This window comes from Triticum dicoccoides, chromosome 4B (genome assembly GCF_002162155.2).
Source record: "Triticum dicoccoides isolate Atlit2015 ecotype Zavitan chromosome 4B, WEW_v2.0, whole genome shotgun sequence".
NCBI lineage: Eukaryota > Viridiplantae > Streptophyta > Magnoliopsida > Poales > Poaceae > Triticum > Triticum dicoccoides.
In genome coordinates, this window is record NC_041387.1 from 312,290,650 (window position 1) to 312,318,318 (window position 27,669).

The following is a 27,669-nucleotide window of genomic DNA, read 5'->3' on the forward strand; positions in this document are numbered from 1 at the left end:
ACCTGTTTATACGGAAAAAGTTCGCTCGGGAGGAATTGCCAGCGACTGTCGCAGTTGCCATGCCCAAATAACTAAATTACCATGCATTTTTGTGAGATTTGCGGAAGTGAAAATTGCCATGTTTACGATATATTTTTTAAATAAATGCCATGCATTTGATCACGATCCAACGACTTTAAGATCGTAATGTTCGCCGGTTAGATATACTGAAATTTTTCTGTGCCTAAAAATCATTTTTGATGCCCTAAATAATTTGCTGAGAGCTCTCTATTTTAGGGCAAGATGCTCCCATGAGCCTGTGAATCTTATTTAATTTTTTTTTTGTTTCACTGTGGACTCTCGCATCGGCGTGTTGGTAAGACTAAGACTTTGAGGTCGTTAGCCGGCTTTCCCCTCAGCTCCTCTGCCCGCGCCATGTCGTCGTCATCCCGCGCCCGGGAGATCGAGGTTGTGGTGGCCGACGGCGGCGCCAGGAAGGCGGCGGAGGGGGAGAAGCAGCCGGACCCCGTGGTGAACGTCTACTCGGCCGCGGCGTACGGGGATCTGGAGCGACTGCGGCGGTTCGTGGAGCTTGACGGCGGCGGCGCGTCGCTCGCCGCGCCCGACGGCAACGGCTATCACGCTCTCCAGTGGGCCGCGCTCAATAACTACCCCCACGTGGCGCTCTACATCATCGAGGTTCGCCTTATACTACTCGCCGGCCTCGAATCGGGCGCTGCTTTGGACCACCTTCCTTGCTGATGGATTCGTGCGCGCGCGTGTGGTTGATTGTTCTTTTGCAGCATGGGGGGGACGTGAACGCAGAAGACAATTCGCAGCAGACAGCGCTGCACTGGGCGGCGGTGCGCGGGGCCACGGCCACGGCCGATGTGCTGCTGGAGAACGGCGCGAGGCTAGAGGCAGCCGATGTGAACGGCTACCGGGTATGCAATCGTTTTTTTTTGTTCTGAATTTGTATTCTCTTTTTTCGATATTTTGCAGTGTTGTTGGATTTAGTGTCTGATATTTTGTTTCTGAGAAATGCGCGGCTCCCTTCCGATCATTCGTAATTCAGACACTAAATAGAGTATGATTTAGTGCCTGATTGGTAAATCTGAGAACAGTTTTGGATTAACCGGGTGTATTGGTTTGGTTTCTGCTGACAGGTTCGTTTGGTTCGGGTGTTAATAGGTTGACTCTGAAAAGAGTTTGGTTCAGTTTGGTTTCTTATTGCAAATGGTTGGGTATGATTGGTTATAGGCCTGAACAGGTCAAGCTCCAAAAAGTTTAGACCCATAGTTCATGCCCGGTTGTTGACGTTGGTTCCGTTCGTAATTCTCGAGCCCATCAGACCTCAACAGCTGCCGCTCGCGCTTGGCGCGTTGGCCCCGCCTTCGCCGGAGCAGCTTGCGCGTAGCTCGCTAGCCCCGCCTTCGCAAGAGCTACCATCGCGCGCGGCTTGCCGGACTGGCCTCCATGGCCACTGCCGTCGAGCGCCGCTCACGTGCGGCTCTTTGGACCTGCCTCCCCGGCCGCTGCTGTCGAGCGCCGCTCGCGCGCGTCTCTCTGGACCTGCCTCCGTGGCCGCCATCGTCGCGCGCGGCTTGCCTGATTGGCCTCCATAGCCGCTACCGTCAAGCGCCGCTCACGTGCGGCTCCTCGGCCCCGCCTCTGCGGTCACTGTCATCGCGCCGCTTGTCAGACTGGCCTCCGGAGCTTTCGTCGAACAACCTGCAGGCGTCCTGGAACCGACCGGACCTGCCGTAGGACTCGGCGAGCGCGCAGGACATGAAGACGCCGCCGAGCCACCCGAATCTTGTGTAGGGGACCCGCTTGGGCCGCAGAGGTGTGGCGGAGCGCGAAGCAGAGCGCGTAGGAGTCGAGCCGGCCGGCGGCGGCAGCGCCGCGTTGCGTGAGCGCGAGGGCAGGGGGGACGGAGGTGGGGTGTGAGGAGGAGACGGCGGTGATCAGGGAGTTGAAGCAGAGTCGGGGGTGTGCCATAGGACAATGGTTATTATTACTACTCGAATGGTTTTCAAACCATTCCAGCAACTGGCTTCAACCACAGGTAGGCACTCAGTTTCAGTTCGATTGGGGTGGAAAGTCAAGCTGGTTTTAGTTTTGGTTGGGCTGACATAAATATAAACTGAGATTAGTTTGGTTTGGGTTGCCACGTTTATTCGTGCAGGTTTGGTTGAGGTACGGTTTAGTTCTCAAACTTTTCTCAGATTTACTGATTGGTCAGGAACTTAAAACCGATAGCTTTGTGCAAAAGGCTGTAGGTTGGTTTTCGAAAGATGTGTTTGTCCATAGAAAACTGCAGAATGCATGCTGGTTATTGTTTGATCAGACAGTTCAGCTGTATGATTTGTAGTGTTCGAACTTTTAAGCAGATAATAACATATATCTTGAGCTTATCTCTGTTTAGCAAGTAATTATATTACATTGATTATATGATGGGATCAGCCATTGGTGAATTCATTATGTCACTGTAATTTGGATAAATATGTTACTCGTTGACCTAAGCTAACATTATTGCTCGCAGAGCTACTATGGGAATTTGCTATGAAAACAGAATTTTGCTACTGGATAATCGACCAGCGTACTTATAAAAAGAGTAAAAACTTCTTGGGAATTTTTTCGAGGCTTGATAGGGTATTTTTGTTAGCAGCATGCAGCTTTCGGCTTAGTTTCACATTAGTAAATAGATTATAAGTTTGGCGCTAGTCATCCTAAGTCCATGCACTGTGGGTTTGAATTTTGGTAGCGTGAGTAGATCTTGTGTTTTACTATTCTTCCTTTGGAACATTATGTTAGGCAGTCCATGTTGCAGCTCAGTATGGCCAAACAACATTCTTGCATCACATCATCTCAAAGTATGGTGCGGAGTTTGAAGCTTTGGACAATGAAGGGAGGAGCTCTTTGCACTGGTACATGAATATGAAGAATACTTCTTACCTTTTAAATGCATGTTTGCCTGGCTTCACATAGCATTGCCACCAGCAACATAAATGCATATTGTATGATTTGTTTGATACTTCAAAATTTGTTGCGTACCTTGTACCAAGTAATATAGCCACCATGAATACCTGATACAATGCTACTGAAAAATGGTTTGTTGCATTGAGGTCTGAGCAACCCGTGCGTTGCAACGGGAGAGAAAATAACACACACTCTTAACCCACTAACCATGACTCAAGACCCTAATAGGTTCACGCCCTTTATTTTCACATGGCATCGCATTTGTGTTGCTGACGGTGGCCTCAGTGCTCACACAATGAAAACGCGTTTGGATGTGGTCAGTCCTAATGTGTCTCTCTCTCGGATCGCCGCCGGTACGAAAGAAAAACAGACCGTGCACTATAGATTAAGTTTGCACCAAAAATAATATTTTAGAATTATTTAACAACTAAAATAATATCATATTTAGACTGTACACATTTTTCTAATCAGATTTCATATATAACATGTTAAAATTGGAGTTACGGTTTAAAAGATATGGATAATTTTGTTTTAGATAAGCTGCGGATTGATTAACCGAAATGTCAGGGGGTTTTCTGTTAAAACGAAAAAAATGATTCGTCTGACTTAAATATGGATGGCGGGTTGATTACCTGAACGTCAGGGGGTTTTCTGAGAAAATGCAAAAAAAGGGTTCAGCTGTGACTTAAATATGTACTGCGGGTTAATTTACAGAAAACAGAGAGTTTTTTTTGTAAAATGGCGTGACGGTGAACGGACAGAAGCACTCCGTGCTTTATTAGTATATATATATATATAGGTATAGGTATAGGTATAGGTATAGGTATAGGTATAGATATAGATATAGATATGCAATGTTCAGGATATTGGTAACTGATAGCTGCCCGGTTAGGTGCTGAGTAGGGATGTTACCAATATCAGTTACCAATAACTAGGTTCATTTATCATCCTGAAGAATCAGTTAATTTATCATCTACTCGACTTCTGTCTCTAAGACACGAATAGAATGGATCCTTGATCCATATCTTGATATTTGGATTTTTTGTGCAATATGAAACTGCATCTTCTCTAACAAATTGTCATATTCAGGGCTGCCTACAAGGGGAATGCAGATACAATTAGGTTACTACTGTTTATGGATGCTAATCAAGTAAGGCAGGACAAAAATGGTACCCTTCACTTGGCAGTATTTATCTTTCCTGTGCTGTTTAGTTACTCTTCGTGCCCCCACTTTTTCCCCCGCATACACAAATCTTGCGCTAAGAACAATTGCTGCTTTTTGAATGTTGAGCTATCTTGTACTAAGAGTAAACTGTACTTGCCAGGTTCTCTGTCATCACACTATCTTAAGGCATATTTTATGTGTGCCTTTTTAAGTTTTTAGCTAATGAAATCACAAAATATGGGGGTGTGGGGTATCAATTATTTTCCTTTGAAAATTGTGGATGGTTGAAAATGTACTCTTTTCTCTAATTAGGTTACCATAGAATATTGACAATAGATGTCTACCCAGGGTGGTATGAGCATGTATGAGGAGCCATGTGATAAAGAAATTGGAGATAGGGCACATGTTACAGAGCTAGCAAGTTTTAATAAAGACAGATCTTACAAGGTGGAGGTGAGCCTTTTGATAGGAAAGCACATGCCACTGGAAGCTCCTACTTGGCTTGTGTTCTGATGCATTATGTCTCCTCCCTATATCTGATTATTTTCTGTTTCACACTTTATACCACACTTCCATTCTCTCCCTTTGCTCTCCCTTATCTATTTGTCTTATTAGTCCATTCAGATTGCTTCGTAGCCGGCGCCATGAGTACACAACCTTGTCGCCCTTCGTGAGATCACATTTGAATGGCTCCTTTGGCCTCACCTCACATGGATTGTTGAAGTGTATATGTGGATTGCCTAACCCTTTCCATCAGTTGGGACTTTTGGTTGCGTTGGCTAGTGCATGAAGCTTAACATGGTATTAGAGCCTAGGTTTAGGTCTCTGGACGCCGCAACTCGTCCTTATGATCCAATATATTTTTTGTTTCCCTCTTGATTGATCTGTTCCTCTGGGTTGATCTCGTCTTCCACCGTCGTTCCCATCTGGTTGGCCGCTGCTGCTCCACGATATCACCACCCCCCGTGATCTGACCGGCCCGTGACAGCCGCGTGGGCGCGTTGACTGCCCGCTCGCGTGATCCACGCAAGTTGCATGGGCGCTTGCCGTGTGGGCACCTGCCGCCCAGCTGCTCTGTCTGTGAAGCTGGTGACGCCCGTAACGTGCGCCCATGACATGTGCCTGCCTAGCCGTTCTTCGCTGCCATGCCGGTCCGTCTGTTTGATTGCTGCTGTCCGATGATGTTCGCCGGGTGTCCCTGCTAGTAGCATGGGTGTACCTGCTGCTACGTGGTGCTCCTGTCACCTGCCGTTCCATGGTCTACTGTACCGTTTTGCTGCTGTCTTGATCTCATCTAAAAAAAACAGATATGATGTTCTCGTCGGGTATGCATCTCCCTCGCTGCCCGCTGACTCTTGACGATGTTGGATCCCTTCTCGCACATCCACCATTCATGGGTGTTGTGTGCTCTTCTTTGCTGTTCCTCGTCGGCATCTTTCCTAATTGGTTTTGGCCCTTGCCGTCACGATTTTCTTGCTGCTATCGCATCATAGCGTATGTGCTTTTTAGTTTTCTATATTTTCTGCTGCGTCCACCAAGTCCGTTGCTCTTTCGTGTTTCCAGTCCACCATGCCTTTGTCCGTCAAACTTTTTCTGGTCATTGTCCTTTAGTTTTCGTGGCTCACTTTGCATTGTTGATGCCCATTCGCTTGCTGCCAAGTTTCTTTCGCCGCCGGTTTTCTTGGGCTACGATTTTCTGCATAATGCTTCATTCTCTTGATGTGCCATCTTCTTTTGACAACCCGTCTTCTCTTGTATCTTCTATTGATGCTCCATCTTCTTCGTTATCCCCTTCGGCTTGACTCGACAGGTTTTGAAGACTCTTCATGCTATGACTATACTCAAAACGCGAATTTGGATTATCATTTTTTTTCTAGTATTACCCTTCTTCAAATGCAATGCTATGCATACGCTTTGCATTTGAGGAGGTGATAGAGGCGGGGTGTCCTGATCTTTCGATGAGATGATAACTATTGATTTGGTGGAGTCGACTTTGACGATCCGACTACAAACGTGCACGACGTTGCGCCTTAGCAATCGCTAAATCAACTCAGAGAGGTTATTGACCACGCCGGAGCACGATCAACCTGACCACGAAGGTCTATTCATGCAAGCAATCGAAGAACAAGCAAGAATATGATAAAGCAATCTGAATATTGCGTATATGGATGAAGCATTGATAATGGTGGGGATCCGAAAGCGGTCTTGGTCTGGTCGTTGGACACAAACGAAGTACACGAAGTTGCGTTGGCTAACTTTGAACTAAACAAATCCCAAGGAAAAAGCTACTAGATGGATCTACTTATATAGGAGCAAGGGGTGGCGAGCAAGGAGGTGGGTGGGCGTCCCAAGGCAGCCTAAAACTAACCCTAGGTCGTACAAGGCTCATGGGCCCAAGTGGAGGTGATGCAACACCTTTGGACTTGTAGTTTGACTCGGATTCTGCTGCAGCGTCAGATTGTTTCGTCGATAACTCAAATTTAGAGTCCATATGAAAGAGCTCTTGGCGTTTTGAGTCAGGTATGTCTGTGCAGTCCGAATCTGAATCCAAAACGCGTGAGACTTGGACTCTATCTTCTCTTGGCCCAAAAGTGACGTGAGAGGACTTTTTGAACAGCACCTAAACATCTCTTTTCCCCTTATCTTCATATTTGGATTGTACAAATGTCCCATACTCCTGCAATTAGACATGACACAAAAGTTTGTGAAGTATTTTTGTCCTGGATGACATAAATAAATTATTGCATAGTTTGCATTAGAAATCACCTCACAAATATACATGTATGCAATATTTTTGGTCGTATACAAGGTAGTGATGTCCTCATCATCCTCCCCTTCTTGACAACGTTGCTTAGTTTGAAATATGGCTAACAAAAGAGACAAGGTGTACATGTTGTATATGTATATGTCATCCATTTTTACTGCCCTTGGTTTTTGCACATATGACACATGTATACATGAGTAACCTTCATAGTTCATAAAATTCGAAGCCAAAATATTATCACAAGAAGTAGAAGGCATGAAAATATTGCAACTCAGTTTGCACATATAAGTGAAGCTCTTATTCATTTCAAAAGGTTGACAATGTTCATCATTAAACCATCCTAACATTGATGAATAAACCTTACTTGCATCAAATTTACATGCTACAACATGCTTAAATAAGCAAACATACAATAAGTCATTGGTCACAGAATCATCACCAAGATTAGAGGTCATATCAAAATGATTAAACATTGGTTCTTTTGCATCAACAATTAATTCAATGGGTGCACTCGAAATTGTTGGTATTTCAGTTGTTTGATCACATGACGCATTCATGACAGTAACACAATTCTCTAAGATAGGTGGTGTGCCCAAATCAATAGGTAACTCAACACATGATGTATTCAAGTTAACTAGGCATGCATCATTCTCATGTGAAAGTGGAAAATCTGTACCTTTGTCATTACCTCTTATGATCAACTCAGATGATGTAGGCACTCTCGATGGTGGTGTGTCACATGGTGGAGATGATGTAGTCATAGCAACAACAGATGTGGTTGTCATAGTACGCCTAGTAGTTAAAGAAACATCTGTATCAACACGTGGAATGTGCACCGTGCGCTTGTTCTCTTTGTGGGCAACACGTCGTTTTATTTCCTGTTCAGCTTTGCAAGCAAGACGAAACAAATGGTTCATAGAATAACACTCTTCATGAATTAGTATCTCTTGAATATCATGGTTTAATCCTCCCCAAATCTATCCATAAAATCTTCTTCACTTTCCACTAAAAATGAGTGCAACAATGTAGTTTGTAAAATCATCATAATATTTTGTTACCGTGTCAGTGCCTTGTTTTAAATGTTGTAATTTTTTAATCATGCCACGAGTATAATAAACATCAATGAATCTATCTCTCATGACAAGTTTTAAATCATCCCAAGTAGTAGGTATAAAATCAGGGTTTAACCGACAATACTCACTCCACCAAACTAAAGCAAAGCTACTGAAAGTACTAACCGCAGCTTAAAATTTTCCACGCTCATCAAAATTACAGAAAGCAAATATAGCATTTATTTCGTACCCATTCAATATATAAATCAGGCCTCAAACGACCAATAAATGGTGGCATGAAAACATTAACCTGATTATGTGCATTCTGATGTTGCTCCTCTTGTGATGGTTGTTGTATTTTCTTAGGTGGTGACAAATCTCCCACGATCGATGAAGCCCAAGAACTAACTACTCCAGAACCTGCCATAGTTAGTAGAAAACAAGAAACAAAATTCAAGAATAATGTTCCTATGAACTACTAGGATGTGGTGGTAAAACGCTCACGGTATATAGCAAATATCAATATCTTACAAGTTCTTACCATGCAGCAGGTGGTGACAGGCAACCAGCGGTGTCAAATAACTCCGAAGATTGAGTAAAGCGATTGCAAGGGGAACGTACATATACACGATGTAGAAATATGTGGAGTTTGGGTAGCAAAAGATTAGCAATAATCAATTCAGAGATGCAATGTTGAATAAACGCTTAGCGACGGTACTATGCTGGTCCTAGGCTAGACCGTACTAGAGACGCGAGCCTAGAACACTAATGAGGTCAGGTGTAGCACAACTAGCATCAATAAAGGATATGAAGTAGCTCTGGACAGCAAGATATAAGTGAAGATCACAATAGCATTAAAGATAATGATGAGAAACAACTGTCAAGCAGGATATACCAACAACTTTCTCTCCAACTTTCCTCTGGAATAACTTGTTCCAATTTTTTGATAATTTTTCTCAAGAATGGCATTGACTCAAGCTTTCAAACGCAAAAAGAATCACTCAATTCTGAGTTGATATGAGGAGTCAAAAAACTAAAACTGGCCTGAAAAACTGGAACAAGCTGTGTTCACGAACTTTGGAGGGCAAAAAGACCTATTTAGAAGCCGATTTTGAGGTGTCAAACATTGAACTAGCTTCTGCAACTATTTAGATGCGGCTCGTCGCTAGCTTTAATTTGAGTACTCACGGAGCCAAAACGGACTTCGCATGAGAAAGATACGCCTGTTTTACTGAACAGTGAGCAAAACAGATTCGAATCCGAATTCATGTACGAGATTGAGTCTAGATAGATCCGAATTTTGTTTTTTTTCTTCTTTTTTCCTCACACTTTTTTTTCCTTTTTCTTTCTCTCCTTTTTTTTCTCTTTCCTTTTCTTTTCTCTCCCCCTCTTTCCAAAACAAACTACATAAGATGTAGATTGGATCAAGCGAAGGTGTGAACGACCTCAACTATGATTATGATAATGAACGGTGAGTAGCATGAGGTGGAAATTGATGGATGGGATGGTGGACAACGGAAGGAGTAACGATGCAGCGGTGGCGTGACTAATGTGAACAGAACTCGAAACTCTAAACGAACTAGACACTAAGACCAGCAACTGGACACGACGATGCAACCGATAATTCAATAATGTGAACAATGAAAAGAAAATTGCAAAGGATCAGACTCGCTTGGACAAAGTTTTTACTTTTTTGTTGCTTTTTCTTGGACAGTAGGTAAGAAAATAAATCTAATCTAGGGAAAACTGGAAATTCTCACCGAGCAACCTGAAAACTGATACCACTTGATAGAGGCGGGGTGTCCCGATCTTTCGATGAGATGATAACTATCGATTTGGTGGAGTCGACTTTGACGATCCGACTACAAACGTGCACGACGTTGCGCCTTAGCACTCGCTAAACCAACTCCGAGAGATTATTATTGACCACGCCGGAGCACGATCAACCTGACCCCGAAGGTCTTCCTGCAAGCAATCGAAGAACAAGCAAGAATATGATAAATCAATCTGAATATTGCGAATATGGATGAAGTATTGATAATTGTGGGGATCCGAAGGCGGTCTTGGTCTGGTCGTTGGACACAAACGAAGTACACGAAGTTGCATTGGCTAACTTTTAACTAAACAAATCCCAAGGAAAAAGCTACTAGATGGATCTACTTATATAGGAGCAAGGGGTGGCGAGCAAGGAGGTGGGTGGGCGTCCCAAGGCAGCCTAAAACTAACCCTAGGTCGTACAAGGCTCATGGGCCCAAGTGGAGGTGATGCAACACCTTTCGACTTGTAGTTTGACTCGGATTCTGCTGCAGCGTCAGATTGTTTCGTCGATAACTCAAATTTGGAGTCCGTATGAAAGAGTTCTTGGCGTTTTGAGTCAGGTATGTCTGTGCAGTCCGAATCTGAATCCAGAACGTGAGAGACTTGGACTCTAGCTTCTCTTAGCCCAAAAGTGACGTGAGAGGACTTTTTGAACAGCACCTAAACATCTCTTTTCCCCTTATCTTCATATGTGGATTGTACAAATGTCCCATACACCTGCAATTAGACATGACACAAAAGTTTGTGAAGTATTTTTGTCCTGGATGACATAAATAAAGTATTGCATAGTTTGCATTAGAAATCACCTCACAAATATACATGTATGCAATATTTTTTGTCGTATACAAGGTAGTGATGTCCTCATCAGGAGGGGGGGTGGGGTATTAACGAGTATTAGTATGGGTCTAAGTCTTATTTTATGTACACACACACACATAAATTGCATCCATAACATGATATCATGGCCGAAGGTCTTGAGTTCAAGTGCTGGCATTTGCAATTTATCTAAAAATTCCTGTTGCCCCCTCTGTCCACGTATAGGCCTCTTGAGCCATACCTCTGAGTCTGTTCACGTGTTGACTTCCCGGGTCACACATGAGCGGGTGTTGAAGTGTATATGTGGATTGCCTAGCCCAACTCTGGTGCGAGACCACACATCCACTGTCCTATCATTCCTGACCAGTCCAGGAGCCAGCAGGTGAGCTTTGACAATGAGCAGTAGTAGCTGAATAGAGGAAGGGAGGAGGCACACTGGCGGGTGCTCATGGGTGAGAGGGCTCTGTTTGGGACAAACTTACATTATTATTAGGGTTTGCTAGGGTTGTTGTTTGTGGATTTCATCTGGGGTTGTTGTCAACAAAATGGCAGGACAATTTTTAGTGCCCAAATTTAGGAGGTACTCCCTCTGTCTCAAAACAAGTGTCGCTGATTTAGTACAACTTGTAGTACAACTTGAGTACAAAGTTGTACTAAATCAGCGACACTTATTTTGGGATGGTGGGAGTACATAGTAAGGGGATGAATCATTGCCGACAGCCCACAAGCGCTTCCACTTCGAGGACTACTGGCTTCGGTTGGATGACTTCCACCACACCGTTGCCGCGGCTTGGAGCTCGGTGCACGACGACGACCCCTTCCGGAGGCTGGTCAAACGCCTACAAGCCACTGCCCGCCGCCTCTCGAGTTGGAGCGCCAAGTCCACGGGCAACATTCGGGAAAAGCTTGCCATATCCCGCGAGCTGATCCGGCGCTTCGACAAGGCGCGTGAGGACCGGGTGCTCTCGCCTCCGGAGGAGTGGCTTCGCAAGCAGCTCAAGCTCGCCTACCTGGGCATGGCTTCCATGGAGCGCATGATCGCCAGGCAGCGAGCCCGCATCGCTACTCTCAAGGACGGCTACGCCAACACGAGCTTTTTCCACAGACAATGCTCCTTCCGAAGGCAGAAGAATCGCATACACAGCCTTGTCGTGGACGGCCAGGTGTTCACCGATCATGAGGAGATGGCCAACGCGGCTTTTATGCATTTTGATGACTTGCTGGGCACCGCCGTGGACCGGGAGCGCACCTTGGTTCTTTCCCGACTCATTGCCCCCAGCGACCTCGCATGCCTCGATGAGCCCTTCAGCTAGGAGGAGATATGGGAGGCGGTCAAGCGCATGCCGGCGCGCAAAGCGCCCGGACCGGACGGCTTCACTGCAGAGTTTCTGCGCGCACGGCATTTGGAGCGTTTTCAAGCTGCTGTACACACTGCGAGGGTGCGGGTTTAGTAAGCTTAACCAAGCGCTGCTTACCCTGCTGCCCAAACACGCGGATGCTCACAAGCTCGGCGACTACCGACCGATCTGCTTGATCCACATAGTGGCCAAGATCTTCGCGAAGGTCCTGTCTTTGTGACTCGCTCCCAAGCTCGACAACCTTGTCAGCCGCAACCAGAACCCGTTCATTGCTGGGCGTAGTCTTCACGACAACTTCATCCTAGTCCGGCAATCCCTCAAGATGCTGCATCAACTTGGCGCGCCTAGGATCATGCTCAAACTCGACCTCACACGTGCCTTCGACTCCATCTGCTGGCCCTTCCTCTTCGAGGTGCTGCGCCAGTATGGGTTTGGGGACCAATTCAGAGAGTGGCTAGCCATCCTGCTGTCCTCGGCGAGCACTCGTGTCATGCTCAACGGAGCCCCCGGCCCGCCGATCTGGCATTGCCGCGGGCTGAGGCAAGGCGATTCCACCTCCCCGCAACTCTTCGTGTTGGTAGTGGACACACTTGGGAGGCTGATGCGACGCCCTTCAGTCTGGCATCCTCCAGCAGCTACACCCCCATCGCGCCATTCCGGTGATCTCTCTTTACGCTGACGACGTGATGCTTTTCTGCCACGCCACTCCTGAGGAGATATCCGCTGTCAACGGCATCCTGGACGTGTTCGGCATGGCATCGGGGCTACGGGTGAATTACTCCAAGAGCTCGGTCACGGTTATACATGGCGATGATTCTGTTGCGGGGCTGGTTGAACTGCTTGGGTGCCCCGTCGTGACCCTGCCGGTCACCTACCTGGGCATCCCGCTCACCACCCGCCACCCCTCTGCGGCTCAGCTGCAACCCCTCGTCGACGCGGTGGCGGGCCGGCTACCCTCCTGGAAGGCTTGGCTGATGAACAAGGCTGGACGGCTTGCGCTAGTCAAGTCGGTGCTCACCGCGATACCGATCCATCAACTGCTCGCGCTCGCGCCCCCAAAGAAAACCTTGAAGCAACTTGAGAAGATCCAGCGTGGGTTTCTTTGGGCCGGCCGCGTGGATGCCCATGGTGGTCATTGCCACGTGAACTGGTGCCGGGTCTGCCGACCGCTTGAATATGGCGGTCTGGGCGTCCGGGACCTGGAGCGCAAAGGGCTCTTGCTTCGGTTGCGTTGGCTATGGCTTGCGCGCACAGACACGGACAGAGCACGGCAGGGGCTGGACCTGCAATTCACTTCGGAGGAGCGCGCGCTCTTTTACGCCTCCACGACCATGGCCCTCGGGGATGGCAGGACCGCACTTTTTTGGGAGGATCGCTGGCTTGGCAGCCAATCTGTCCGCGAGCTCGCGCTCATGCTCTTTCTGTTAGACCTTTCAACCCGAGCATTGATAGTTGTGGATGACACTAGGAGAGTTGGGACAATTTTCGTTGGTTTATTTCTCACACAATGCCATGCCAACCTGAGGGGTTGGGGATACATATTTATAGGCTGCTAGCCAGCCAAGCATATGCTAAGATGCTGCTAAGATGCCAGTCTAAGATGCTAGTCTAAGATGCTAACTGACAGTCCTTGATGGTCAAGAACAAAACTCTATCCTAACAGCCAGTCCTTGATGGTCAGGAACTCTATCGTAACTGCCACAAGGACCATGTGCTGCAGCCCCACAAAGACCCTAGTACACAGTCTTATCCATCATTCTCCCCCTAAGTCTTGTACGTCGTCTTGTGGGAGAGTTGAATCATCCCGATCCTGGAGCAAAGCTCGTGGAACTTGATCCTCCCAAGAGGCTTGGTGAGCAGGTCTGCGAGCTGGTCCGTGGTGTTGATGTAGCTCGCCTCGATGCCCCCTTCTTCCAAGCAGCTGCGGATGAAGTGATACCTCAGTTGGATGTGCTTGCTCCGTTCGTGAAAAACGGGGTTCTTTGCCAGAGCCAGGGCGGACTTGCTGTCCACCAGGAGTTGCACCGTTCTGGTGTCTTGGACGAGAAGATCACCAAGCAGCCGAGCGAGCCAGAGCGCCTGAGTGCAGGCGGTGGAGGCCGCTATGTACTCAGCCTCACAGCTGGACAGGGCTACCACCTGCTGCTTGACTGATTGCCAGCTCACGAGGCACTTGCCGAGGAAGAAGAGGATCCCGCTCGTGCTCTTGCTGGTGTCGATGTCGCCGGCATGGTCGCTGTCGCTGTACCCGACGAAGTGTGCCGCCCCGGACACCTAGGATAGTGGAGGCCGTGGTCGAGGGTCCCTGCCACGTAGCGGACGATCCTCTTCACTGCCTGTTGGTGCTCCGACGTCGGTCGCTACATGAACCGACTGACATAGCCGACGGAGAAGGCCAAGTCCGGCCGTGTGTGGGCGAGGTAGCGAAGGCTCCCCACAAGGCGTCGGTACTGCGTAGCGTCCACTTCCTCCGTCGTGCTGTCGCGGCTCAGTTTCAGCCTCTCCTCCATCGGGGTGAGGGCCGGGTGGCAGTCGGTGAGCCCAGCTAGTTGAACGATGCGCTTGGCATAGGCGGACTGTCGAAGCGCGATCCCAGAGTGATCCTGGTGCACCTCAATCCCTAGATAGAAGGAGAGGAGCCCCAGACCACTCATCTGGAAGGTGGCCTTCATGTCTTCCTTGAACGCCGCCACCTCGGCATCTTTGGTGCCGGTGATCACCAGGTCGTCAACATAGATGCCCACCAGCAGGGCATTTCCTCCACTGCCCCGTCGGTAGACGGCCACCTCATGCGGGCTTTGCTCGAAGCCCATCTTCTTCAGCGTGGAGTCCAGCTTGGCGTTCCACGCCCTAGGTGCCTGCCGTAGACCATAGAGAGCCTTGCGCAGGCGGAGTACCTTGCCCTCCTGGCTGGGGATCGCAAATCCTGGTGGCTGATGCACGTAGACTTCCTCCTTCAAGTCGCCGTTGAGGAATGCCGACTTGACATCCATGTGGTGGACACGCCAGCCCTCCTGGGCAGCCAGTGCAAGGAGAAGTCGCACGGACTCCATCCGTGCCACGGGGGCGAAAGCGTCGTCGAAGTCGACTCCTTCCTGCTGCAAGAAGCCTCGGGCCACCAAGCGAGCCTTGTGCTTGATGATGGCGCCGGCTCCATCCCTCTTCAGCTTGAACACCCACTTAAGGGTGATTGCGCGGTGACCACGAGGGAGATCAGCGAGCTCCCAGGTGTGGTTTTGCTCGACCGCATCCATCTCCAACTGCATCGCGGCGCGCCATGCCGCGTCTCTCTCGGCCTCTGCAAAGGACCGTGGTTCACTGTCTTCACACGCAAGCTGTAGCTGCGCCTCCAGGTCACGTGACACCAGTCCCGGCGCCGGCTGGTCGCTGAGCAGATTATCCATCGTACGGTACCGCAGTGGTTCGCCGTCATGCCACGCGTCGATACGCTCCTCGTCGTGAGTGAGCGGGGAAGCGAACTTCATCGGGTTGTGCTCTGCGTGAGCTGGTGCTGATGAAGACGAGCCCGGAGTGGTGACCGCCGGGGCTGGAGTATGCGGCGTCGCCGGTTGTGGTGTCGTCGGCGTAGCAGGCGCCGGAGTCGATGTAGTTTTGGGGGCCGGGGTAGACATGCCCGGCGAAGAGGAGCTGCTTGCTCCCCCAGCTTCCTTGAAGTGGGCGTACTCGACAATGAAGTCGTCATACATCGGCGTCAAGCCGTCGTCCACCGCCTTGTCCCATTGCCACCCTCGCCCTTCGTTGAACACGACGTCTCGCGCTGTGCGCACACGTTGTGTCTTTGGGTCGAGGATGCGGTAGGCCTTTGAGCCCTCCGCGTAGCCGATGAAGACTCCCGAAGTGCTCCTGTCGTCGAGCTTGCCGATGTGGCCGAGCTCCTTGGCGAACGCAAGGCAGCCAAAGACCCGCAAATGAGAGACCGCCGGCTTCCGCCCATGCCAGGCCTCGTACGGAGTCCTGTCGTCGAGTGCCTTAGTAGGTGAGCGGTTGAGGATGTAGACGGCCGTTAGCACCGCCTCTCCTTAGAAAACAGCCGGCATCCCTCTCTGCTTGAGGAGAGCCCGAGCCATCCCCACAACCATCTGGTTGCGCCGCTCGACGACGCCGTTTTGCTGCGGGCTGTACGGCGCGGAGTAGTGGCGCTGGATGCCCTCATCGGTGCAGTACGATGCGAATTCAGCCGCCGTGAACTCGCCGCCGTTGTCAGTGCGCAACACGCGCAATTTGCAGCCGCTCTCCGCCTCCACACCAACCTGCGCGCGCCTGATGGCGTCCGCCGCTTCTCCCTTACTACCGAGGATCATCACCCACATGTAGCGAAGAGATCGTCGACGAGCAGTAGGAAGTAGCGTCGACCTCCTGGTGTGGCTGGCGTCACCGGGCCGCACAGGTCTCCATGCACGAGCTCCAGCTTCTCCTTGGCCCGAAAACTCGCCTGTTGGGGAAAGGGGAGTCGTCTCTGCTTCGTCAGCACGCAGATGTCGCAGAACTGCTCCACATGGTCGAGGCATGGCAGGCCTCGCACCATCCTCTTGGCACTTAGACGCTTCAGGGCCTCAAAATGAAGGTGCCCAAAGCGCTCATGCCACTGCCACGCAACGTCGTCCCGACGGACCGCGAGACAGACCGGTTGTGCCACCTGCACATCAAGGACGTAGAGTCGATTTCCACCTCTGGGTACCTTGGCGAGAAGGCGATGCTGGCGATCCCAGATGCGTAGGACCCCATGCTCAATCAGCACGCGTGAGCCGTTCTCATCCAGCTGTCCCAAGCTGATGATGGAGTTCCTTAGCGCGGGGATGTAGTAGACACCGGTGAGCAGTCGGTGCTCTCCCGTCTTGGTGGTGAAGATGACGGAGCCGACGCCCTTTATCTCCACAGCGGAGGCATCCCCGAACTTGACGGAGCCTCGCGCATCGGAGTCGAGCTCGGCGAAGAATTCCCTTCGCCCGGTCACGTGGTGGGTGGCGCCGGTGTCGAGGCACCACCCTGTAGTCTTGTCCTTCCCGGAGCCATCGTCGAGAAGAGCGTGTGCTTTTGGCTCATCGAGGTGGATGAACGCCTTTGCGACTGGAGTCACTGAAGGTAGCTCAATGCTTGCATGCGCCATGAACAGAGCCGTCTCCTCCTCCTTCGCCTGTGCGACATGAGCCTGGCCTTGTCGTGGTTGCCGACACTCATTGGCCCAATGGCCAAACCGGCCACAGTTGTGGCAACTGTTGTCTTGTGCTGGCTTGGGCTCGCCAGCGGCGCCGTCCTTGGCGCCTCCGCGGGCGTCACCCTCGGCACGTCCTTGTGCCCTGCCCGGGGGGCCTCTTCGCGCCTTACGCTGCTTGCCACGCTTGCGGCCGCCCGTCGTGGAAGAAGGCTCCCCCTTCTTCCTGTCACCAAGGCTGGCATCCCACGGCTCCCGAGTTAGGAGCAGCTTCCCGCCGGTGGTGTTGGGTCCCGAGGAAGGCTGTGGCTCGTCGATGTCGACGACCTTGAGGCGACCTATCGCCTCCTCGATCGTCATCGTGGAGAGGTCCAGCAAAGACTCGATCGACCGAGCCATCTGCTTGTACTTCTCGGGGATGCACCGAAAAAGCTTCTCGACAGCTCTCTCCTCGGTGTAGGTGGCATCGCCAAACTGCACTAACTTCTGCAGCAGAGTGTCGAGACGGAGAGCAAAGTCATCAACGTCCTCACCTGGCTTGAAACCCAGGCTCTCCCACTCCTTAGGGAGTGCCTGCAGGGTGGACTTGCGAGCACGATCGCTGCCGATGCGTGCCGCGGCGATGGCGTCCCAAGCCTCCTTGGCAGTCCGCTTGTTGGAAAGCGAGAACTGCATCTCGGGCGGGACTGCGGCGATGAGGGCGTCCAGCGCCCGTCGATCCTCTAGGTGGTCGACGTTGCTGTCCTGGACTGCCTCCCATAGGCGCCGCACCTGGAGCCTGATCTTCATGATCCCGGCCCACTCGACGTAGTTGGTTTTAGTGAGGGTAGGCCACCCAACACTGGGACCAACATCCCTGACCACAGTCCGGACCTCGTAGAGGCCGCGGTCCTGGTCATTGCAGCTGCCGTCGCGGTGCACACCTGCACCTGGAGCGTGGGCGTGCTCGGCTGCCCACTGGGCCGTCCACTCTTGCGCCACTTTGGCGCGATCTGCGTCGGCGCCGTCGTCCGCAGCCACGGAGCTGTTGGAGCTGCCGGAGCCGCCGCGGAGTGCCTTGGCATCCGCCGTAGCCTCGCGTGCTGCGTCTGCTGCTTCTACCTCCGCCCTGGCTGCTTCTACCTCCGCTCTGGCTGCTGCCAGCTCCGCTGCAGCCAGCCTCGACACCCTTGCTGCCGCAGCAGCTGCTGCCACAGCTGCTCGCTCACGCTCCTCTGCCGCGGCGCGCTCGGCCTCCTGCCGGCGCCGCATGCTCAAGGTAGCCGTGTGCTGAGAGCGACCTGCATACATGGCTCGCTGCAGGGGGGCTGTTGCGTGAAGAGGAGGCTGTTGAAGACGAACTGCTGCTCGACTGTTCGGAGGGAGGGAGGTAACCAGAGGCAGACGGAGCAGCTGCTGCTACCGACTTAGGCTGCCCACAGGAAATGCTCAGGGTACAAGATAACCTGGCTCTGATACCACTTGTTAGACCTTTCAACCTGAGCATTGATAGTTGTGGATGACACTAGGAGAGTTGGGACAATTTTCGTTGGTTTATTTCTCACACAATGCCATGCCAACCTGAGGGGTTGGGGATACATATTTATAGGCTGCTAGCCAGCCAAGCATATGCTAAGATGCTGCTAAGATGCCAGTCTAAGATGCTAGTCTAAGATGCTAACTGACAGTCCTTGATGGTCAAGAACAAAACTCTATCCTAACAGCCAGTCCTTGATGGTCAGGAACTCTATCGTAACTGCCACAAGGACCATGTGGTGCAGCCCCACAAAGACCCTAGTACACAGACTTATCCATCACTTTCAATGCATCCCCAAGCAGCGCTGGAAGACGAGAACGGTGGCGGAGGCCATGACCGGCAATCGCTGGGCGCGCGACATCCAAGGCCTGCTCGGCCTTCCTGAGATCGGACAGTACCTGAAGCTTTGGCACTTGGTGCAGCACGTCGAACTGTCCAACGAGCCGGACAAGCTGCTTTGGAGCTGGGCCACCAATGGCACATACACTGCCCAGTCTTGCTACCGGGCAACCTTCCAGGGAGCGCCGGGCTGCCACTCCTGGAAGCTCATTTGGAGGAGCTGGGCACCACCTAAAGTGAAGTTTTTCCATTGGCTGGCATGCCAAGATCGCTGCTGGACCGCCGAGCGGCTCGCACGCCGCGGCCTGCAGCACCACCCACGGTGCCTTCTGTGTGACCAGGAACCGGAGACGACCAGGCACTTGATGCTCATATGCCCATTCACTAGGCAGACATGGCATGAGGTCCTATCTTGGCTGCGCTTGCCGGCGCCGATGCCCGAGCACGACGACTCGCTTATGGACTGGTGGCTGCATGCGAAGGAGTCCACACCGCCCACACTACGCAAGGCGCTGAAATCCGTGGCGCTCTTGGTGCCGTGGATGATCTGGAAGCATAGGAACGTGCGTTTTTGACCATGTTAGACCCTCGCTCAATGAGCTTGTTGACAGGATCAAGGACGAGGCCCGATGTTGGGCAAAGGCCGGAGCTCAAGGGCTCAGGGTCGTTTTGCCATCATCTTGGGATGTCCACTGAGCCCCTGACGGCTGTGCAAACCTGCCTCCTAGGAGGATGTAAATTCCCTCTCTTTCCAATGCAATGAAACGCAAAAGCCATTTGCGTTTTCTCGAATCATTGGTTAGAGTTTAAACCATGTGAAGTTACATGTCTTATGGTAATAAACGAACTATATATATCAGGAGTTGCTGGTAATTTTCTTGAGGTAGATCCTACCTACAATCCACATTTTTACTAAGTTCCTTTTGTGGTGTCATGCAGGTTGCACTCCCTTACACTGGGCTGTTATAAGAGGAAGTTTAGAAGTTTGCACCCTTCTTGTACATGCAGGCACCAAGCAGGAACTAACATTGAGGGATAGAGGTGGGTTTACTCCTTTGCAACTTGCAGCAGACAAAGGTCAACAGCATCTTTCCAATATACTTGTAAGTTTTCTCCTGGAATTGTTACTTAACTTATAAGAGATAACGTTGTTTGACCCAAAAAATTAACTAAATGCTAATGTTCAGTCTGCTGATAGACTACTGCAGCTAGATAGGCGTGGGCTGTGGTAAATATTTGCAGTCAAACATAGATATAAACTTGTATTTGGATTGGTGCACTCACATTTGTCCATATTTCCTGTTTTCCCTACTTCTTCCCCCCCTTCCTCTTGGAGATGTTTTCCAACAAAATGACTTAGACTCATTACTGTGTGCACTATGTACTAATCTTCTGAGCTCCACTAATGGAAGTTTCATTTCTCCGCTTTTAGTCTAATGCTACAAAAGTAAGCTTTGGAGACAAGTACTGCTCAGGGAGGCTGGGCAAGGTTGGATACGCACCTATCCTGTTTTCTTATCTTGTTATCCTCATGATCCTTTTCCTGAAATCAATTGTTTTTGGTGAGTATTGTTTGTGAGGTTTTTGTTATTGATGTTCAAGCTTAGGACTTGTAAAGCGTCGTTCATGATCTGACCTGATTATGAAACCTTTCCAGCATCTGATTTTTCTAGAATCACTGCTGCTGTTGGTCTTTGGTCATGGGCTGCTATTTCTCTTGCCTTGGCGTCGCAAGTGGTGTTCTACAGAGTTAGCAGGTAGCCTACGTCATATGAAGTTTACTTAACTGGATCATTTGCATGCACTGTTTGGAATCTTTTTACAAGTGCTTTATTTTTCTTGTCTTTTTCTTTTTTTGTGCTATGCAATACACTAATGATGCTTGGCGATTGCTGTATTTATGTAGAATCTTTAGAAAGATGATGAGGAAAACATTGAAAACTTCTTTCAAACGTTAATAGTCCAGAATTACCCCTTTTTTAATTTTCAGTAGCTGATTTGTAGATGTTAAGTTTGTTTTCTTCTAAAGTACTCTGTCTGCTTACTGCTTAATGTCAGTTTTGCTGTTTTGGTCTTTGGACAGAAACACTCCAGGCTACATCAAAACCAATACCGAGGGGCTTGATCCGAAGGTAGAATGTTCTACTAGAGTACTAGTGGTGTTCAAACTTTAATTTTTTACGCAAGCACTTTAAGAAAATGGCCCACCTCAATATTTAAAGAATCTTGTCATAGTGATTCTGTATAAAGTAAGAGTTCAGACTTTTGAGTTCAAACTTATTATTGCAGTTGGTACATAGTACTATAGTACTAATTGGGAAGAGAGAATCCAATTTTTAGTAGTGGTCAACACTCTAGCCAAATTGATTTCATCCTCTCGAGAAGGGAAGACAAGCGTGCTTGCCTTGATTGTAAGGTGATACCTGGAGCAGTGTTGTCCGACAAGAGCAGTGTTGTCCGACAACACAAACTTGTGGTGGCTGACTTCCGTTTTCAGATTCATGTCCAGTGGGATGAACGCGTGAAAGTCGCTAGAACGAAGTGGTGGTAACTTAAGGGGGAGGCAACTCAGGCTTTCAACAAGAGGGTTATTAAGGAGGGCTCTTGGGAGGAAGGAGTTGATGCAAACAATGTGGATGAAGATGGCGACTTGCGTTCAGGATGTGTCTTCAGAGGAGTATGGGGTGACCAGGGGAAGTAGAAGCAAAGCTGAAGATATCTGGTGGTGACACGGTGATGTTGAGAAGGCTATTGAGGAGAAGAAAGGCTGTTTCATACGCCTGCACCTGGATAGGAGTACAAACAAAATAGAGAGTAGAAGGTGGCAGAGAAGACCGCAAAGTGAGCTGTGAGTGAAACGAGGGTCGGGCGTATGAGGACCTCTACCAGCGTTTAAACACGAAAGAAGGCGAAAGGGACATCTATAAGATGGCCAAGATCCAAGAGAGGAAGATGAGGATGTCAACCAAGTCAAATGCATCAAGGATGGAGCATATCGACTTGTGGTGAAGGACGAGGAGATTAAGCATAGATGGCGAGAATACTTCGGCAAGTTGTTCGGTGGAGAGAATGAGAGCTCTACCATTGAGCTGGACAACTCCATTGATGATACCAAGAGATGTTTTGTTCAACAGATCCAAGAGTATGAGGTCAGGGAGGCTTTAAAAATAATGAAGGGAGGCAAGGCGATGAGCCCTGATTGTATCCCCATTGAGGTGTGGAGAGGATTTGGAGACATTGCAATAGTATGGCTAACTAAGCTTTTCAACCTCATTTTTTGGTCAAACAAGATGCCCTAAGAATGGAGGTGGAGAATATTAGTACCAATCTTCAAGAACGAGGGGATGTTCACAGTTGTGCTAATTACCATGGAATTAAGCTAATGAGTGATGCAATGAAGCTAATGAGTGACGCAATGAAGCCATGGGAGAGTCATTGAGCACCACTTAAGAAGTATGGCAAGCGTGACCTAAAACCAGTTTGGGTTCATGCCTAAGAGGTTGACTATGTAAGCCATTTTCTTGGTACGACAACTTACGGAGAGATACATGGAGCAAAATGTGGACCTGCATATGGTGTTCATTGACTTGGAGAAGACTTGCGATAAGATACCGCGAAATGTCATTTGGTGAGCCTTGGAGAAACACGAAGTCCTAACAAAGTATATTACTGAAGCAAGCTGGCTCGAATAGATGTGAATCACAGAGGAAGGCGTCGGCTCGATGTAATCCCAATGGAACGATGCAGCGGCAGGAGACCGTCGGAACATGAGGTCGACCTGTACGTGAGGTCGACCTGTACGTGAGGTCGACGCGCGGAGATTGGCGACCGTCGCGGATCGCGAACGCGGGCATGCGTAGTCACGGGAGGCAGCGCATCGTGGACCTGTAGCGGCTGTCTGGGAGAACATGTGAGCTCCCTGTTAATAGTAGGGCTGGATCGACGGGGCGAGGCAGGATGGAAGCCAAAGCTGCTGGGGCGTTGACCTGTAGGGCTGGATCCAGAGGGGCAACGGTGTGAAACCCACTAGCAGATGCAGCTAGCTTGTACGGGCGGCGGCTGATCCCATGAGCGAACTTAGCCAGCTTGCACAAGAAGCGGCAGCTGTGGCTGGCTTCTAACTCAGCCGATGGCCTGGAGGTGGGCTTCAAGCCTTCAACCTAAGGAGACGCCCGGGTAAATTGAACTGAGAGGCGGCTGCTGAACAGGCTGTTGTTTGCAGTAGAGCGGTGGCAGCGGGGGTTGATAAGGACAGGGAGCAGTAGCACGGCGGTGCAATTGGGGAAGAGGAGCAGTAACACGGTGGTGCAAAGAAGAGGAGCAGCGATGGGCCGCGCAAGATTGGATCTCAGCAAGAGTTGCGCTTGCGAAAAAAAAAACTACGGCTTTAATACCATGTTAGGATATATGCAACTTGTATTTCCTGAGGGCCAACGGTCAATATCTATATATACATGTAGAGGTGGTAAATATGCAGGAAACCCCTATACAACGGGGAAAATACACATGCTATTCATGGACATAATATAACTCTTAACATACAAGATGGCGATTCGACCTGCAATGTTGTATGGTGCTGCTAACTAAAAGGCGACATGTCCAACAGTTAGTGTAGCAGAGATGCGGATGTGGCCACACAAGAAAGGATCGGTTCGGATAGATGATATACGCGATAGAGTTGAGGTAGCACCAATTGAAGAGAAGCTTGTCCAACATCAACTGAGATGGTTTGGGCATATACAATTGGCATCCCGAAGTGTCAGTGCATAGTGGATGGTTACACGTGCTGATAATGTCAGGAGAGGTCGGGGTAGATCAAACTTGACATGGGAGGAGTTTGGTTAGGAAAGGGTCTGATCCAACTTGGGTATCAAGTAGCTGTTGTCCATATACTGGACAGCCGTGTACACCTTAAGTGCTGAGGAAAACCAGAAAACGGAGGTTCACCTCCACCAACCCTCTTGCCCACCTCTCTCCACGCTACGGCACAACAGCCTCCTCACGACTACGCTCTCTGGAGCTTGGGTCGTGACACTAGGGGTCTGTTTGGGTCGCTACCCTGAACTGCCCAGCCAATTCTTTAGCGTTGATCGCTGTATTGGTATCCGTTTGGCTGGGCTCCAAAATTTTGGCTTGCCAAGGCCCATTGGCTCTTTCTAGTTCATTTGATAGCCGATTCCTGGGCGAGATGCTGGCGGTCGAATCGGTCGCCAATATTTTGGCGTGCCGATGGGTTGGCAGGGCTGCTGTGGGCAGCAACCAAACAGCCCCTAGATGCCATCTGAGAAGTAGATTGTTTTCAGTTGCATTTTTCTCTGGTAACGTGAGCATCTGTACTGAATATTTTGTACTCAGCACTTCTGTCATATTCTTAGGGACTTTTCTTCAATATCTTCAACATCATTACTGAGCTGTGTTATACTTGCAGGAACTACTCATGGGGATTGATCTTAGTTCCTCTACTTTTACAGGCAATTGGTCTCAGCTATGCCCTACTTGCAAGGTATTATAATGTTGTAGTTTACTTCCATTTTTACTTTACTTTTCTTTTTTACTATTTTCTCTTGGATATTCATTTTGACACGACATTTTATTTTTGAAATATATCACGTGAACATAGCTACACAAGGTTCTCCATTGTTTTCTTATGTCATTGATGCTACTACATCTTGTTGTTACCAGACTAATTTTTTAGTAATTGTACTTACCAGATAGTTCGTCCTGTGCGCTCCAAACATTGTCCAATTTGTATGCGGTGTGTTGAACAGTTTGACCATCACTGCCCCTGGATATCAAATTGTGTTGGGAAGGTAAGATGTGGATATGTCGAGTTTGAATCTAGTTAAAGTTTTCAACTTTACTTTATCTTCTATTAGAATAGAAAACTTCACATCGGGCTGTACCAGTGGTAGTTGCAAATTATTCAAGTTAACCATAATGTACTCTACTCTTAGCTAGCGCTTTTCCATTATCCAATTGTTGCATGAAATGCTTCATTTTAAGTTATGGAGCCAAATGTACCGTACTCTTTAGCAAAAGGGGCGTTAATCCCTGACGTGCTGTTCCAGCCGTAGCAGGAAATATTCTCGGAATGTCCCATTGACTAAATAGGGGGCACTAATTTTGTGTGTTGGTGCATCATGCTGCTTGTTGTTATTCGTAGACTCTGGAAATTATTGAGAGAACATTTTATTATGTTATACATACTTTGCTATAGCTGGGGACTATGGAGTTCATTTTCAAATCTGACTGCAGTTGATATTCAAAGTGCTTCCCTTCGAACTTAAAAATAAAGAATACGCATGCCTTATGTTCAACTTATTCTGCATCAGATCTTATGGATCTCCGTATAACTAACATATGTTTTGTTTATAGAGAAATAAGTGGGACTTTTTGGTGTTTCTTTGTATGGGGATAGCTACAACCCTTCTCGGTGCTGCCGTTGGATTCCACAGTAAGGAGGCATAGTGAATATACGTTCATTTCTTTTAATAGTGTAGTAACAGTTCATGGACATCTGACGGCAGGACTTTGGACGGAGCCCATTATACTCTCATCTTCTGAGTCGTGGACTCACTTCATGGTGACAAAACATCCTGGTGCTGTATTGTTCATGTTCATGGATATTTTCTTATTAACTGGAGCTCTTATTTTGACGGTGGCACAAGCAGTAATGGTAAGCTGTCTTGTTGACTAATTGCTTAGGACTTTGCTGCAATATTGGTTTATCACGCCGACCACACATTAGGTTTGCATGCATTGTTGTATTATTATGGCCTGACATTTTCTACAATGGGAATAGCAAAGAAGCACAAGTGCTTGTATTTTATGCCTGTAACACTTCCAACCTTGCTATATACTCCCTCGGTTCCAAAATAGATGACTCAACTTTGTACTAAATTTAGTACAAAGTTGAGTCATCTATTTTGGAACGGAGGGAGTAGTTCATGACACAAGAGAATCTCTGCTTATCACTCAACAGCCCCATATTGATACTCCCATTTGTCCCCGATATGCTAGAAAGACCAAGACGGAACACCGTCAGGCTTTTCATAACATGTGCTTACCCATTACATGCCATGTTTGATGCAGATAGCGAGGAATCTCACAACTAATGAGGCTGCAAACCAGTCGCGCTACACTTATCTTCGTGGGCCTGATGGACGCTTCAGGAATCCTTATAACCAAGGCTGGCAGAAGAACTGCGTTTATTTTCTTGTTAATGGCTACAACAACGACGAGGAGGCTGCATGGCCAACCCTTCAACAGACAGTAGAGTGAAGCTATGGTTCCTTGCTAGACCAGGCTGGATGTACTGTGGTGGTGCAAGTGTAGAAATGGGATGATTTTTGTGCATAGAGTTGATGACGATGGTTGTATCAGTTGTAAAATCTAACGGTCTGGAATTTGAGTAGTCGTTCACAACAAAAGTAAGTACCAACATACATATTTTCCTGACACAGCTCCAAGCTACTCCCTCCGTTCCGAATTAGTTGTCTTGGATTTGTCTAGATACGGATGTATCTAGACTCATTTTAGTGCTAGATACCTCCGTATCTAGACAAATCTAAGACAAGTAATTCAGAACGGAGGGAGTAGACTCTATCCATCCCTATTTAGATCTTGAGAATATTCTCATCTTCCAGTGAGAAACTGAATTACTGTGATTTTTTTACTGCTGTTGATGTGAAATTTCTCTTCATGTGCCGAAATTGTGATAATAAATGGCTTGAGAATGCCCTTTCTGATCGCTTGCAGACTGTTACTGCGTGTGGGCAAATTGTTCGGCGATTCCTCCCAAATCCGGATCAATGAAATGGGAAGGCCTCTTATCTCCTGCAACACATCTCAACGAGGTGACCTTGGTGCATGATCGTGTTGAGTTGTAACGTGACTTGTTATGTACATGTACATATGTGTGATATATGCTTACCGTTGTAACAACAGAGCCGGGTCCTTAAGGTAGCTAGCTAAGGGCATGTACAATAGTTGATAAGATAGTCTTATCTTTAAGTTTCACATATAATTTAGAGATGACAAAAAAGATATCTATAATGGGTCATCTCTTAGTCTTATCTTCAATAATTAGCCATTCCTAAAAATATGGTGAGACATACGGTGCTAAGAGATCATCGCTTGTCTTCTCTTAAATAAGAGAAGACAAGCCTTTTCTTATGAGTTCTCTCTCCTCCACCTCATCATTTATCCTATATGGTACTCCTAAGATAGCATCATCGCCCACATTCCTCCACAATGAAGCCGAACACGCCATGCATCTCAGTTAATATTTTCGATCCACTGTACGCGGCGACCTCTCCATCAATGAATATTGCCGTTGCCTGCAAGTTATCGCCTTCGCCCTCGGTGATGTTCGGGAGCCGGTGAGCGGCCACACACTAACCTTCCATATGCTTGATGGCGTCGAAAAAAGGTTCGAGCTCCAAGTTGCGATCATCCAGTCTACCGTTCCTTTGCCGACCTTCGCCCAAGCATGCTCCCGCTCGTGCTCGCCGAGATCGCCCTCGACAAACGGGCTCGCATTAAGGGCGCACAAGTGCTCGCCGTCCACGATGAGCACAACAACCACGGCGGTGACCGTGGCTCCAACAAAGGAGGCGGCCGTGGTGGATCGCCGAACGGCGGCAACCGTTTCTTTGCCGACCTTCGCCCAAGAATGCTCCCGCTCGTGCTCGCTGAGATCGCCCTC

The 27,669-nt window shown here is 48.8% G+C and overlaps 1 protein-coding gene across 1 annotated transcript; it reads left to right on the top strand.

The window, feature by feature from the left end:
* Positions 1-330: 330 nt before the first annotated feature.
* Positions 331-26,642, top strand: LOC119296032 (probable protein S-acyltransferase 23). The gene is made up of 13 exons (XM_037574451.1): positions 331-678; positions 783-923; positions 2,797-2,909; positions 4,051-4,130; positions 19,902-20,065; positions 20,395-20,524; positions 20,620-20,719; positions 21,046-21,094; positions 24,391-24,465; positions 24,674-24,772; positions 25,338-25,416; positions 25,490-25,638; positions 26,055-26,642. The coding sequence occupies exons 1-13, from the start codon at positions 415-417 to the stop codon at positions 26,241-26,243; spliced, it is 1,632 nt and encodes a 543-aa protein (XP_037430348.1). The 5' UTR covers positions 331-414; the 3' UTR covers positions 26,244-26,642.
* Positions 26,643-27,669: the final 1,027 nt, after the last annotated feature.

What these genes read in the sequence shown, in the direction of transcription:
- LOC119296032 (XM_037574451.1), top strand. Translation starts at nt 415, where the DNA reads ATGTCGTCGTCATCCCGCGCCCGGGAGATCGAGGTTGTGGTGGCCGAC. An exon ending in AGCATCTTTCCAATATACTT is followed by an intron (nt 20,066 to 20,394) that starts GTAAGTTTTCTC and finishes CTCCGCTTTTAG; the next exon opens with TCTAATGCTACAAAAGTAAG. An exon ending in CCGAGGGGCTTGATCCGAAG is followed by an intron (nt 21,095 to 24,390) that starts GTAGAATGTTCT and finishes TTATACTTGCAG; the next exon opens with GAACTACTCATGGGGATTGA.